Genomic DNA, 13,714 nt, shown 5'->3' with positions numbered 1-13,714 from the left:
GACAGAGCTGCTCCAAGTCCTGGACAGAAGGGATAGCTCCTTTTCATGTAGAAGGAGTGAAGGTGTCCAGGTGGCACCATATCTGCTGGAGGAGCCCAAAGGGATGCAGGCAGGGAGCAGAAAGAAACCCCCAGGGAGCCACACCACACACATCCAAGGAAAGGAAGCAGGGGTGCTGGCCTCAGCTCCCGCCCACCCACTGCACTGAAGCTCCAGTAGACACCCAGTGGCACCCTTCATGGCAGCGCCACAGTTCCTGCTGACCAGCTCGCCAGAAGGACTTTGCAAACGTGGCTCCTGAGACTCTTACTTACCTCAGCCTGGGGAAAGCTATATGAACTGTGGACTATATACGTACCAGGGAGACTGCCCTGAGGACATGGGTCCCAGTGACATAACTGGGAGCCCTGAGGAGTATAAAAAATCTCACAAGAATAAATTGGCTTGGCCAAACCAGTCAGCACTCCTTGTGGTCCTTTTTGTGGTGGGGTAAGTCTGCAGTTTTGTGGGTTTCCTGTCAATTCCACTTGGGCCCCCGGGGGGGGGGTGCTGGGCACAACCATGGACTTACAAGTCGTTAGCGAATGTTTTTCTTTTTTTCACAAATTTCAGGATTTTTTCCTTTTTTATTTTTTTATTTTTTTACAAAAATGAGAAGTGCAGAAAGCAGAAAAGTGCAGAAACACTGTGTGTTTTTATTTCAATATCACAAAAACAAAAGCCACCTCTTGCTATATGAGTTGTAAGCCCATCTGGGGACCTGTTGGGAATAGTGCATGGCTTTTAAACAGGGGTCTCCAAACTCTGGCCCAGGGGCCAGATGTGGCCTGCAGCAAGCCTCTATCAGGCCCGCAGCCAGCCTCTGGTCCCCTGAGGATCTCTGGCCCACTCAACTGAACACGACTTGGAGCTGTGCTCTGATCGCATCCAGAGCATGTTCTGAGCCTAAAAACATCACTTCCTGGTTTTCCGGAAAAAAAAAAACCAGAAGTAACTATTGTGTCCTCTGAAAGCCTTGGAAGGCTTTCTGAGGGCCCGGGAAGCCTCCCAGGCCCTCAGAACACACTCCAGGTATGGGATTTACTCCTGTGTATTTAAGTAAGCTGCTTGGGAGGTGGCGTAATAGGGGTCCATTTAAGTGTGTGTTTTATTTCTATGGTGTGTGTTGGTGCTTAGAGAAATCCTGGAAATTTGAGTCCATTCATTTATTCATTCATCTAAGTTCCATCTCTGATATATTTATTTAAATTTCATATTTAAAATTAATTTTTCACTGTCCCTTGACACCTTGCCAGATATTTGATGCGGTCCTCTGGCTGAAAAGTCTGGGGTCCACTGCTTTAAAACTTTGCTCCTTTGTCTTCAGAATGTCTTGGGGGAACAGCTTCCATTAACAGCAGGGGGAGTTCATCCCTCCTATTTCTCCTATACCTTGTATCACCTTTTGATATTATCAGCTGTGGTATCCTTCAGGACCAATTACCAGAAATGGGAACAAGGAGCACTGTGGTTTGACAGTTTCATTCCCATGTGGCAGATAAGCTTGAGAAAGTAGAGCTGGGAGACCTTGGACTGGTAATCACTATTTTTATCTCCAAACCTCTGAGAATGACACTACATGATAATATGGCATCACTCTGATGGGGTCTCCTGATAAAAAATAAAGTGATGAAGTTATTAGACTGAAAAGACCTATAGTGAGGGCAATTCCCAGAAGAGTAGATGAGAAGAACATCTTCAGAGCAGGATTTCAAGCACAACCTCCTCAAGACTTTTCCCATAGCAGTTCCAGAAGCAGCCACTCCAACTCAGGCAGCACCAATACCAGTATACTTGCACATGCCTGATCTCGTCTGATCTCAAAAGCTAAGCAGGGTCAAGCCTGGTTAGTACTTGGATGGGAGACCGCCTGGGAATACCGGGTGCTGTAGGCTTATACCATAGTCTTTCGAGACTGAAGATTGCCAACCAACGAATGTCCCCACTGCTGATACTAGTTTGAGACTTGGTTAGGGCCACTTGACTTCCAGGGCTCTGTGTTCCAGCAAGGAGAGTCATGTTTCCCTTGCCAGCCCTGAATTCCATCCTAGGCAACACTGATGTTAAAAGTGAGCTACATGTATACAAGAGGCTTCATCCAGCATACCATCCAGCACTGGTAACGAGTTGACCCAAGTGAATATGGTTGTTGTTGCTGCTGCTGGGTTGGTACAAGGACAGTTGCCAGACCTCTGTGCCATCCCAGGGTTTGGCTTCCTGGCTCAAAGCAGTAAATCTATGTTGTTTACATAGATTGTACAAATCTATGGTAAGGCCACACCTGGAGTATTGTGTCCAGTTCTGGTCGCCGCATCTCAAAAAAGACATAGTGGAAATGGAAAAGGTGCAAAAGAGAGCGACTAAGATGATTACTGGGCTGGGGCACCTTCCTTATGAGGAAAGGCTACGGTGTTTGGGACTCTTCAGCCTAGAAAAGAGATGCCTGAGGGGGGACATGATTGAGACATACAAAATTATGCAGGGGATGGACAGAGTGGATAGGGAGATGCTCTTTACACTCTCACATAATACCAGAACCAGGGGACATCCACTAAAATTGAGTGTTGGGCAGGTTAGGACAGACAAAAGAAAATATTTCTTTACTCAGCATGTGGTCGGTCTGTGGAACTCCTTGCCACAGGATGTGGTGCTGGCATCTAGCCTAGACGCCTTTAAAAGGGGATTGGACAAGTTTCTGGAGGAAGAATCCATTATGGGGTACAAGCCATGATGTGTATGCGCAACCTCCTGATTTTAGAAATGGGTTATGTCAGAATGCCAGATGCAAGGGAGGGCACCAGGATGAGGTCTCTTGTTATCTGGTGTGCTCCCTGGGGCATTTGGTGGGCCGCTGTGAGATACAGGAAGCTGGACTAGATAGGCCTATGGCCTGATCCAGTGGGGCTGTTCTTATGTTCTTATGTTCTTAAATGTTGCTGAATCTTCGCAGACTCTCATTTTTTTGTTCTTTTCTGAAAATACTTATTATCTGAGTGTGCAAAGCATTTCCCATTTTTTTTATGATTCCCTATGTATGGTGAGTAGGAATTGTTAAGCTTATATTGCAGAGGGGAAGACTGAGGCTCACAGACGATTAGCTTGCCTATAGTCACCAAGATAATTCATGGCAGAGGCAAGATTCATAACAAAGGAATCTTGAATCACAGCTCGGTCTCCTAGCTGCTTCACTACACCAGCTCTCAGGTCATTCTTGCTTCACTGTGATTTGCACAGCCCCTGAATTACTCTGATACAACTTTCTCACAGAGTAGTTCTTGCCTTGGAGTACACCCGGAGCAGTGGTGGTTGCAGAGGTGCTTACTTTTAGTGGCATACAAGAAGTTCAGGGAGGACTTAGGGCACAATCCTACCCTGCGCTGGAACAGGCAAGCCAAGAGACTTGCGCTTGAAGCCGCTCTGAACTCCCTGGGAACAGGGGTTGGGATCCAGCATAACTGCTGGATCCCAATCCCGTTTCCCATTCCCCACCCACCTGCCCCCAGAGCTGCCCACAGCCCACCCTCCCCCTGCCCCAGAATGCCTCCCTCCTGCCTCCTCCCCACCCACCCCAGAGCCTTGTGTTGGTCCAGCTGGGACGACGCAAGGCTCACTGCCTCCATTGACGCAGAGGCGGAAGTCAGCGTCCGCAGGCTGGCACGCCTCTGCACACTGGCCTTGCCAACTCCCAAAGAGGCACAAACGTGTCTTATGGCACATTTGCAATCCTCTTGAGCTGGCACAAGGGACTTGCACTGGCCCAAGGGTGCCTCTGGATTGCGCCCTTAATGACATAATTATGTCACCTCTGACATTCCCATCTCTTGCATTGGTTTATATGCAAAAAGCCTGCCTCCCTTTGGCGATTTTCAGGCTGTTTTGGGCCCAGCCGCAGAACACTTTTGCAGGTGAGCATTAAAAACATGATCAAAAGTGAGAGAATATGGCTGCTGGGCCTGAAGTGGCCCAAAAATAGTTGAAGGGAGACTTGGGTGGTGTTGTGTCACCCCCTGGCAGGCATCACATGTGAGTTGGCCCACCTCCATTGCCTCCGCCTTGTGATACCACTGCTTTCTTCAAGTGATCTGCTTTAATCAGACCTTTTTGCTCCTGGAGAAGATGGCAATTTGAAATGTGTTGAACATGATAAAGACTCTGGGCATCATTTTGAGGACTTGATACCCTCCTTTGGGGGTCAATTCTTAGAATCCCTTGGGCATACTGGTCCTCTATTTATATCAGGGTGATTCTAAGCATTTTTCTTTCATTTTGTAGAAGAGAGGTTTGTCCAAACCACTCCACTATTTGCACTGGTAAACCTATTTTCAGTGCTGAAAAACCCAAAACAAAAAACCTTGGTGGTTTTAAGGATCAATTTCTGTAGGTGCAACTTTAACAAAGTATTGCATGCAGTTCTACATATTTTCAGATAAGCTCATTATCCAGAGACAAAATGGAACAAGCTTAAAGGTAGCACTCCCAAAAAGTCCCATAAACCCCTACAGATGTGGAATAAATGTAGAGAAATTATGCAGAGAAATGAATCAATCTGAAAATCTAAGGCTGACCTTGAATTTTTGGCACAATACAACTAAAGAATAATACAATTCTTTACAAAACAGCATAGACTTTATTCACATGTGATTACACAGAATGATTTCAGTTTTGCTCTATCAAGGTTGTTTTGAACTGATGGTGTGTACAAAAGATGGAGGAAAAGGAGTTTTCCCCAAACAGGAATGTCAACTAAAGCTAGAAAACTGCTTATCTTTTCAGGACTTTTCTGAGGGCATCCTTTACCTCTTGGTTCCTCAGACTGTAGATCAAGGGGTTCAACATGGGAGTCACCACTATGTAGAATAGAGAGGCAATTTTGTCTACACTGCGAGCCCCCTTAGAGCTGGGTCGTGCATACATGAAGCCACTACATCCATAGAAAATGGAGATAGCCGTCAAGTGGGAGGTGCAAGTAGAGAAGGCCTTCTGCCGGCTTTTGGCAGAGTGGATCTTTAGAATTGTGACCAGGATGTAGGTGTAAGAGGTAAGGACAGTCAGAATAGTTGAGATCATATTGAAGCCCACAAACACAAATATCAAGATATAATTGAGAAAGATGTCAGAGCAAGAAAGAGCATAGAGAGGAGGACCTTCACAGTAAAAATTATTAATGATGTTTGGGCCACAATAGGATAGTCTAGCTGCAGCTACTGTGTGTATCAAGGCATTTATAGTCCCAGCAAAGTACGAAAGAGCTACTAGCTGGATACACCGCCTTCGGGACATGGTAACTAAATAAAGCAGTGGGTTACAAATAGCCACATAGCGGTCATAGGCCATCACAGCCAGGAGGAAACACTCAGTAGTGGCACCTATAGCATAAAAGTAGAGTTGAGTGAAACAACCAGCAAAAGAAATGGTCTTCTTCTTTCTAAAGAAATCAGTTAGGAACTTTGGTGTAACAGATGATGAATAGCTGATGTCTAAGACAGACAGGCTGCTGAGGAAAAAGTACATGGGGGTGTGGAGTTGGGGACTGCACCAGATTAGGACTATCATACCCAAGTTCCCTACTAGGGTGACAACATAAACAATAAGGAACAGCACAAAGAGGATGATCTGGAGCTGAAGACTGTCTGTCAGTCCTGTGAGTACGAACTCAGTCACTTGAGTGTTGTTTTCCCTTGGCATCATTGTAACACTGGGGAGAACAGAGAGCATAGTCATCAGTAACACTCAGTAGTGGCACCTGTAATATAAAAGCAGAGTTGAGAGAAACAACCAACAAATGCAATAGTCTTCTTCTTTCTAAAGAAATCAGTTAGGAACTATGGTGTGACAGAAGATGAATAACAGATGTCTAAGACAGACAGGTTACTGAGGAAAAAGTACATGGGGGGTGTGAAGTTGGGGACTAGACACGATTAAGAGTATCATGCCTAGGTTTCTCACCAAGGTGATGGCATGAATTGCAAGGAACAGCACAAAGAGGATGATCTGGAGCTGTGGATGGTCTGTCAACCCTGTTAATATGAACTCGGTCACCTGAGAGTAGTTTTCCTTTGGCATCGTTGCAACACTGTAGAGATCAGAAAAACAGAATCATCAGTGTTGACCCTACTTTTAACAATTGAAATATTTAACATTTGACAGTGATATAAATCACTACCAAGACTAAATCTATCTCTGGAACATTATCTCAAAGCAAAGTGAGATGGGAGAATAGTAGAGTGTCCATGAGAAACATGCCATCGACTTCAAATGTGCCATCATCTCTTACTGTCTAATTTGCCAATTAAGTCACCTGAAGAGTTCAAAGGCCAAAATTTTTGTGCCAATGGTTTTGTGCCTGGTTCAACAAGGCCGTTATCTCTAACTCTCTGAGTATCCTGTCAAGACTATGTTAAGAGAAAGCAGCACTGACAGACTTGCTCATCCCCTCAGTACTGATGGCCAATCTATTTGTGAAGTTCACATGGTGATGGGAAGTCCCATCCTGTCCAGAGCTGATACAGAGGGACCACAAAGTCCACACCATATCCAGCACTGTTTAGGGGCAGGCTGGCAGTAAAGGAACATTTGTTCCCTTACTCCATGTCGAGCCACAGTCTGCCTATCGTGCTACTTTGATCTGTGCTGGCAAAATCACAAAAAAGCCCAGTGTTGGGGGGGAAAGGCCAAAATCTGCTTGGAAGGCAAAACAGGATCTCATGCACCTCTGGACAATTCATCAAGCCTGGCTTGTGCCCTGGATGTGGGTCCCCAGAATTATTTGCAACCTGCAAGGGGTTTGTAACATGGCTCCTTACCAGACTATCAGTGTACAACAATCATCTTCTCATCTACTAGAATGATTTACAGTTGGTATTGTTGTGTGTCATCATTCATGACATACATGCAGACATTTGGTCAGCGTTTCTGTGAAGACGAACAGTCACTTCTTCTCCTTAGTTCTTTCCTTAACATAAAAACATCAGTAAAAAGCATTTCACAGAGCTGCTCCTTCTGTGATATTTGTGATTCTAATGTGCTCCAGCAAGTAGTAACAAGAAGCACCTATATCGGTCATATGAATACCACAACGGTCTTCTCATATCTCTTAAAAATGCATCTGAGCTTACCCCATTTCATTTACCTCAGTTGTGTCAGTGGCATTTCTGACCATTCTAATTTCTTCACACTTTATTCTGACAGCTCAATGGCTATATCCTTATGACTCTTTGTAGTGGTGTGGGGGAAGTCGGTCTTATATCAACACCAGATGACCCAGGAGATTTTTGCCATTTCTATAAAGAGTTATGCCTTAGGAACAATATAGGTGATGAGTACTGTTCTCCTGAGCAAAATGTTGGCTCAGGGATTTTCTCCCTGAAGTGTCTCAGACCCAGGTACATAGATTTGTGTGAGAGAAAATTAAAAACTTTCCTTCAGGTTTTTTTCCCAGCTAAGTGAAAAATCATCAGGCTAGGCTGCATTTGTTTCAGGAGTTTCCTATTTTATTAAAACAGCTGTTTTGTTGCCAGTTACTCAACATTTCTGATCCACCTACGCAGGAGCAAGCCCTGTTGACTATGATAGGACTTTCCTCTGAGTAGACACAGACAGAACTGTGCTTTGAGCCAGGCATGAAGAGTAAACAGGAGCATAGGACAAAATAATTCAAAATTGTATACTTCATTCACACCCAATTTTTTACATATACATTAATTCAGAGAGATTTGGCTTCATGCCAACTAAGGTAAGATTTTACATTTGGACCAATCAGAACCTGAAATAGTACATTGATTATCTGAGTAAAGGAGGGGTAGATACACATATTCAACAGAGTAATCCATGCATATTCAAGAATACAGCATCCTCTTATAGATCATCGAATTCCTCCTTTCCTGAGAACTCACTTTTGCATTCCTGAGGAAGGGGCCCTATTCTTGAGCCTACACAGGATTTCATATCTCTTTTGCTCAGCATTTGCTTTGGAATGTGGGAAGATCAGGTTTTCCAGGTTTCTCAGGGGGACGCTTTTAACTTCAGTTCTACAAAACCAAACCAATAGCCCATGGAAATACAATTGATAACACATAATTCAACTCAATAACTAACCAAATAAAATGATTAAAAATGAGTATCACAGGATCACATCAGAAATGGACTCTGCATTTCTTCAACACTTGTATTCAGTACACAGTGACATTCAAGTGAGCCAGATCCCAGTTATCGGAAAGGTTTACCAGTGGTAAATGTAAAGCACAAGAAAGAGAAATGTTGACATTCTGCATATTGGAAAACTAGCTTTGTATTTTCTTTCCCATCCTAAAACTTCAAATACATCTGAATGTACTGAGATTCCTGTTGCTAAAGGTAAACATATATGTGTTTCTCACTGCATAACTCATTTTCTTTCCTTTTTAAAAACTTATTTGTTGGATTTAGATTACATCCCTTTCTTCAATGAAGTCACACCAAAATACTATATAAAATATTGTTATGCCCTTTTATCTCATTTTCCATATACATGAGACATTTCGTTCACAGAGTGTGAACTGGCTTCTGGCCTCCTTGGGAGTAGTATTCCTAAATGTGCTTTCAATAAGTCATGAATTGTGTACACAGGGGAAATTTGTTACCTGTGCAGGAATTGAATGCAATAACCTACATCACTACTCAATGGATTGGCATATAAAGTGGTAGGGAAGGGTACAAATGCAAGAACAGAGAACATTTATCATGAGGATGCTGCATTCACCCTTCCATCTCATCCCAAGAGGACAGGTCCATGTCAAAGGGAGTGGGAAATGACATGACCAGGGTTGCAAAGGGAAGGAATCAGACTAGTCCTGATGAGTTCTAAGTAAGCATTTTATTGACTGTCTTCTCCTAAAATGGAGGCTTCTGGACAAAAGAGTGGTCACACTCTCACACGCATATCTTTGTGGGAACTCCAATAGTTGTTTTCACTTGGGCTCCTCAGGGGCACTAGATGAAACTTCACTAGTGCCTTGGGTCAGACCATAAGGACAGAGTGTTCAGACTCAGCTGGGCCCTCTTTAAGGAGTAGGTCTTGCCCTGCCATGGTTTCAGTCTTGGTCTTGCCACACAGGCTTAGCCCTGGCCTTTCCTATTCCTCATTCCTCTTGCTGCTGGCATAAAAGCTTAACATTTAGCATGTAGAGAGAGGAGCGCAAAACTCTCCGATTGCTCCCATTTTCCTATAATAACCATAGGTCTTCTCTGCTCTGTTCCTTCCACAACAATTGCAGTATCCCAGCATGTGTCTTGTTTCTTCCCCAGTAGGTAGAATGAAGCTGTGCCCAGTATGATGGGTAGGTTCACTATGTTGTATCCATAGAAGAATGGGCAGGCAGAGTCCATGGTTTCTATTGTGGCTTAGGTCAATTGCTGTCAATTTTATGCTGAGAAAGATTTCAGACGATGTCCCCCTCTGACTGGGTATTTTCTTCTTCATCGAGCATCTCAGGTTGGTACCTTACATCAAGCTCAGAAACAACAGGTTAGAGCCAATACATTTCTTCAAAGGATTTGAAATCTGAAGATGGAACTAAAGATACTATAGTAGATGTAGGAACTGGCAACAATTATTTACACAGCAGAGCAGCTCCTATTCACAATTTATGACACAGAACAATTTGAACTGTGTCTTTGAACACTTTGAGCTGCTTATAAATGGAGTTGTGTCTTCTGTTTTCTGGGAAAATATAACCTCTACAAAAAGATGGAAGGAAAGCAAGTATCCAGAAATAGTGGTCTTCATAAGTGCTGTAACACAATTTTTTCCCCTAGAAGTTTTCTGAAGGCACCTCTTACCTCCTGGTTCCTTAGACTGTAGATCAAGGGGTTCAGCATGGGAGTCACCACTGTATATAACACAGAGGCCATTTTGTCTAGGTTTTGGGAGTTCCTGGAGCTGGGTCGTGCATACATGAAACTCGCAGATCCATAGAAAGTGGTGATGACCATGAGGTGGGAAGTGCACGTGGAAAAGGCTTTCTGCCGGCTCCTGGCTGAGCGGAACTTTAAAATGGTGATGAGGATATATCCATATGAGATGAGAATGGTCAGATTAGTTGCTATCATATTGAAGCCAACAAACACAAACATCAACACATCATTGAGACTGATGTCGGAGCAAGAAAGGGCAAGGAGTGGAGGGCCCTCACAGTAGAAATTATTAATGACATTGGGGCCACAGAAGGAGAGTCTAGATGCAGCAACAGTGTGCACCAAGGCATTTATCATCCCAGCACCATAGGACACAGCTATGAGCTGAAAGCGCTTTCTTTGGGACATGGTGACAAAATATAGCAAAGGTTTACATATAGCCACATAACGATCATAGGCCATCATAGCCAGGAGGTAGCACTCAGTGGTGGCAAATACACTATAAAAGTAAAATTGAGTGAAACAACCAACAAAAGAAATAATCTTCTTCCTTTTTAAGAAGTCGGCTAGAAACTTGGGGGTGACAGACGATGAGTAACAGATGTCCAGGATGGACAAGTTGCTGAGGAAAAAGTACATTGGAGTGTGGAGCTGGGGACTGAATCGGATTATGATGATCATGCCTAAATTCCCTACCAGAGTGATGGTATAAATAGCAAGGAATGTCACAAAGAGGGCCATCTGGAATTGTGGAAGTTCTGTTAATCCTGTGAGGATGAACTCAGTCACCTGTGTGTTGTTTTCCATTGGCAGCACTGTCAAACTGTGGAGATCAGATGAACCAAGTCAGTGCTGACCCTGCTTTTAACATCTAAGATAGTACAGGTGTGTGCTGCTTCACAACCTTCAGCTCTTAGGCTCTTAATGAGGCGATCAGGTCTCCCATAGCCTGCAGCAGAATGTCTGTTTACACAACAAAGAGGCTCTTAATTCAACAAAGAGGAACTCTGTTTCCAGTAACCTGTGCAGCTGGCTAGTGTATGGCAGGAAGCTGAGGCGCTAGATTGGGCTAAATGTTTGCTTAATGACCTAACAGCATAACAACAGGGATCGGAGAATGTATCCCTGTAGTTAAGTGGCACACACCTATCATCTGAAAAGTCATACAGGTTGAGTCTTGCTATCCACAAGGCCTCTGTTTCCAGAATCCATATGATGCCAAAAATCCTGTTAAAGGAAATTTCTTTTTAAAAAAACAATGTCTCTTTGCGCAATGATTGACTTACCTTTGTAATGCACAACAGAGGCTTTAGGTAGGCAATCATTCTCTCTCCAGATGCTTAGAAAGGCTTCACTTCAAGGCAGCAAACCCTCCCTCCACCAGGAACACAGCACAGGGAAAGAGTGCAAAGAGGAGGTGATAATCACTTACATTCTTTCACATGCTCAGGGGGAAGGGAGGAGTCGCTTTCCTTGGAGTGAAGCTGTTCTAAGCGACTGGAGAGAGAAAGAGAGAGAGAGAGAGATTGATTGTCTGCTGGCTACCCTCTTCCGCATTAACAAGGTCATTGTTAAACAACTTTTTTCCTTTAAGGGCCCTTTTCATCGTCTTGGGCTAAAACTGCTGGTGAAAAATCTGTGAATAATTAGGTTATAACTATAATGGCTCAATTCCTTCACTAAATCCAATCTCATGGAGGGATGAAAGCACAGTGAAGTCGGATTAGTCAGAACTAACTTTAGTAGATGCTGCCTGCACAGTGAGGGGAAATGTAGTCTGCATTTACAACACTATCACTACCAATGGCATGATTTCCTAGGACCTAAACAATGATACAGTTTTTGCCTTCCAAAACCATGGGTAGGGTTTTTTTTTCAGAAAAAGAAAAAAGGTGGCACTTGTATACAGTAAAAAGTCTCAAATTTCACTTGAGGGATTTCTGTCATCCACAGTGTGTCCAGTGGCTGCATCATAACCTTGACTAAGAGTTTCAAGAAGGAGACCTATCCGTAAGGCATGTGAAGGTTACCAACGGGACAAAAGAGTGATTCAAGACCCAGGGACGTAACTATAATTAACATGGAATCCCAAGTGGCATAGAGTCATGATTTAGGGCTGTTGGCTTTGACCAAAAGCCTATCAGGATTCATGAATTCACCTCACTGAGGCACATCACTGTGGAACAAATCCAAACTTCTCAAAAGAACCTTTGTACAGGCACTACTGAAGTTGGGAGCACCATGAATGCTGCTGGGTAGCTCATCCAGAGCTCTGAGCAGACTAGCAGCCCAGTCCTATGGTGGCAGACCTCATTATCTGCCACTGTAAACCCCAGAGTGAAATGCTGGAGCAAAAGCCATGCCACTGTCGTGCTCACAGAAGCACTAGCAAAGTGAATAGGTCAGTGGAAGGCAAAATGGGGGAGGACAGGGAATGGTTTGGGGTCGAAGCAGGCTGGGCCGGGGGCAGTTTGAAAGCAGGAGGGGAAAGATCCCACTGGCAACCATTCAAGCTGAGATCCTATCCCACTTTCTCAGCCCCCAAATGCCCATTTCCTTGGATCTACACAAGCAAAATAGCTGGCAATGGCATAGGTGGGAGGAGATCCATTGGGGGCCAAGTGGTCTATGAGGGAGGCAAGCAAGAAAATTTTTTACCTCTGTCTGGTTGCTCCACCCCACAGCATGCAGCACACAGAGTGTGTTATGGACAGCTGAGCTGGATGTTATGGTCTGGCAGGGGATAGGATTGAGCAGAATAAAGATCTACCATGTGACTGTGAATTCATTTAAAAAAATAAAAAGCTCCAAGCTGAACATGGCAGTTTGCTTCTCTTCTTGGATGGGGATGTGTGTGTTCTAATAAGCAACCAATCAGCAGAAGAACACTCTTCCTATAGCAAATTGGATGTCCTATATTTTGGGATGCCTTGCCCTCTTTTGCAGTTATGACATCCAGACACCCTGCCCCAATCCACACTCCACTCCTCGTGTTACACCTCCTTACACTTCACCTGTGACACCTCCCCTGCACCAGCTTACCTGTTTTTGTGCAGGCTGCCAGCCATGGCAGCAGGCCTCTGATGATGATGCTGTCACTACTGCTGCTTCGCAGCAGCAATTTGAAAATGGCCACCAGAGGTACACCACACACACTGCCATAAACATTTTATGACTGCAGGACTCTCTCCTGCTGTCATAGGTCAGCTCATAGGATCGGGCTACCGAGTCTGTAACCAGATGTGGAAGGGCAATGGGGTAAGAGATAATCATCCTTCCCCTCTGATCAACTCTTTGGCTTATTCCCATGATCAAGCCAACAAAAGGGATCAAATAGAAAAAGCAACTACGTAGAGAAGGAGAGTATCCTTTATTCTCAGCACAGCCTAACACCAGTTTGCCACTTCACCAATCACCATCTATTAAGAATATCAATTGTCCAATTGCATTTGGACACTCTGGCTTTTTCCCTTCCTAGCTAGATCACAGATCAGGTGTGCAATTTTCTTTCCAAAACAGCTTTCCAAATAGCTCCTCAGATTATTCATTTTCTTAGGGCGCAATCCTAACCAACTTTCCAGCACTGACCTAGCTGCAAAGCAGACCCAAGGCAAGGTGACAAACATGGCCTTACCTTGAGGAGACCTCCTTGATGGTCTCCTCACTGCAGGATGCAGTGCACGCCCCACTGGCACAGCTATGTCAGTGCTGGAAAGTTGGTTAGGATTGCACCCTTAATTTATTTTGAAAAAGCTTGTCCTGAAGTTGCTTTCATAGCTATGAC

The 13,714-nt window shown here is 44.2% G+C and overlaps 2 protein-coding genes across 2 annotated transcripts; both read right to left on the bottom strand.

The window, feature by feature from the left end:
- Positions 1 to 4,800: 4,800 nt before the first annotated feature.
- LOC136662118 (olfactory receptor 5AP2-like) lies at positions 4,801 to 5,724 on the bottom strand. The gene has a single exon (XM_066639154.1). It carries the CDS (start codon positions 5,722 to 5,724, stop codon positions 4,801 to 4,803), a length of 924 nt encoding a protein of 307 aa, XP_066495251.1.
- A 4,074-nt stretch (positions 5,725 to 9,798) lies between these two features.
- LOC136644419 (olfactory receptor 5AP2-like) lies at positions 9,799 to 10,737 on the bottom strand. Its single transcript, XM_066620291.1, has one exon. The coding sequence runs from the start codon at positions 10,735 to 10,737 to the stop codon at positions 9,799 to 9,801; it is 939 nt and encodes a 312-aa protein (XP_066476388.1).
- Positions 10,738 to 13,714: the final 2,977 nt, after the last annotated feature.

The sequence above is a fragment of the Tiliqua scincoides genome, chromosome 1 (assembly GCF_035046505.1).
Source record: "Tiliqua scincoides isolate rTilSci1 chromosome 1, rTilSci1.hap2, whole genome shotgun sequence".
NCBI lineage: Eukaryota > Metazoa > Chordata > Lepidosauria > Squamata > Scincidae > Tiliqua > Tiliqua scincoides.
The sequence above is the reverse complement of the archived record's forward strand: the minus strand, read 5'-3'. Positions and strand labels throughout refer to the sequence as shown.

Excerpts from the sequence above, each read along its gene's own strand:
- LOC136662118 (XM_066639154.1), bottom strand. The coding sequence starts at position 5,724 with ATGCCAAGGGAAAACAACACTCAAGTGACTGAGTTCGTACTCACAGGA.
- LOC136644419 (XM_066620291.1), bottom strand. The coding sequence starts at position 10,737 with ATGGAAAACAACACACAGGTGACTGAGTTCATCCTCACAGGATTAACA.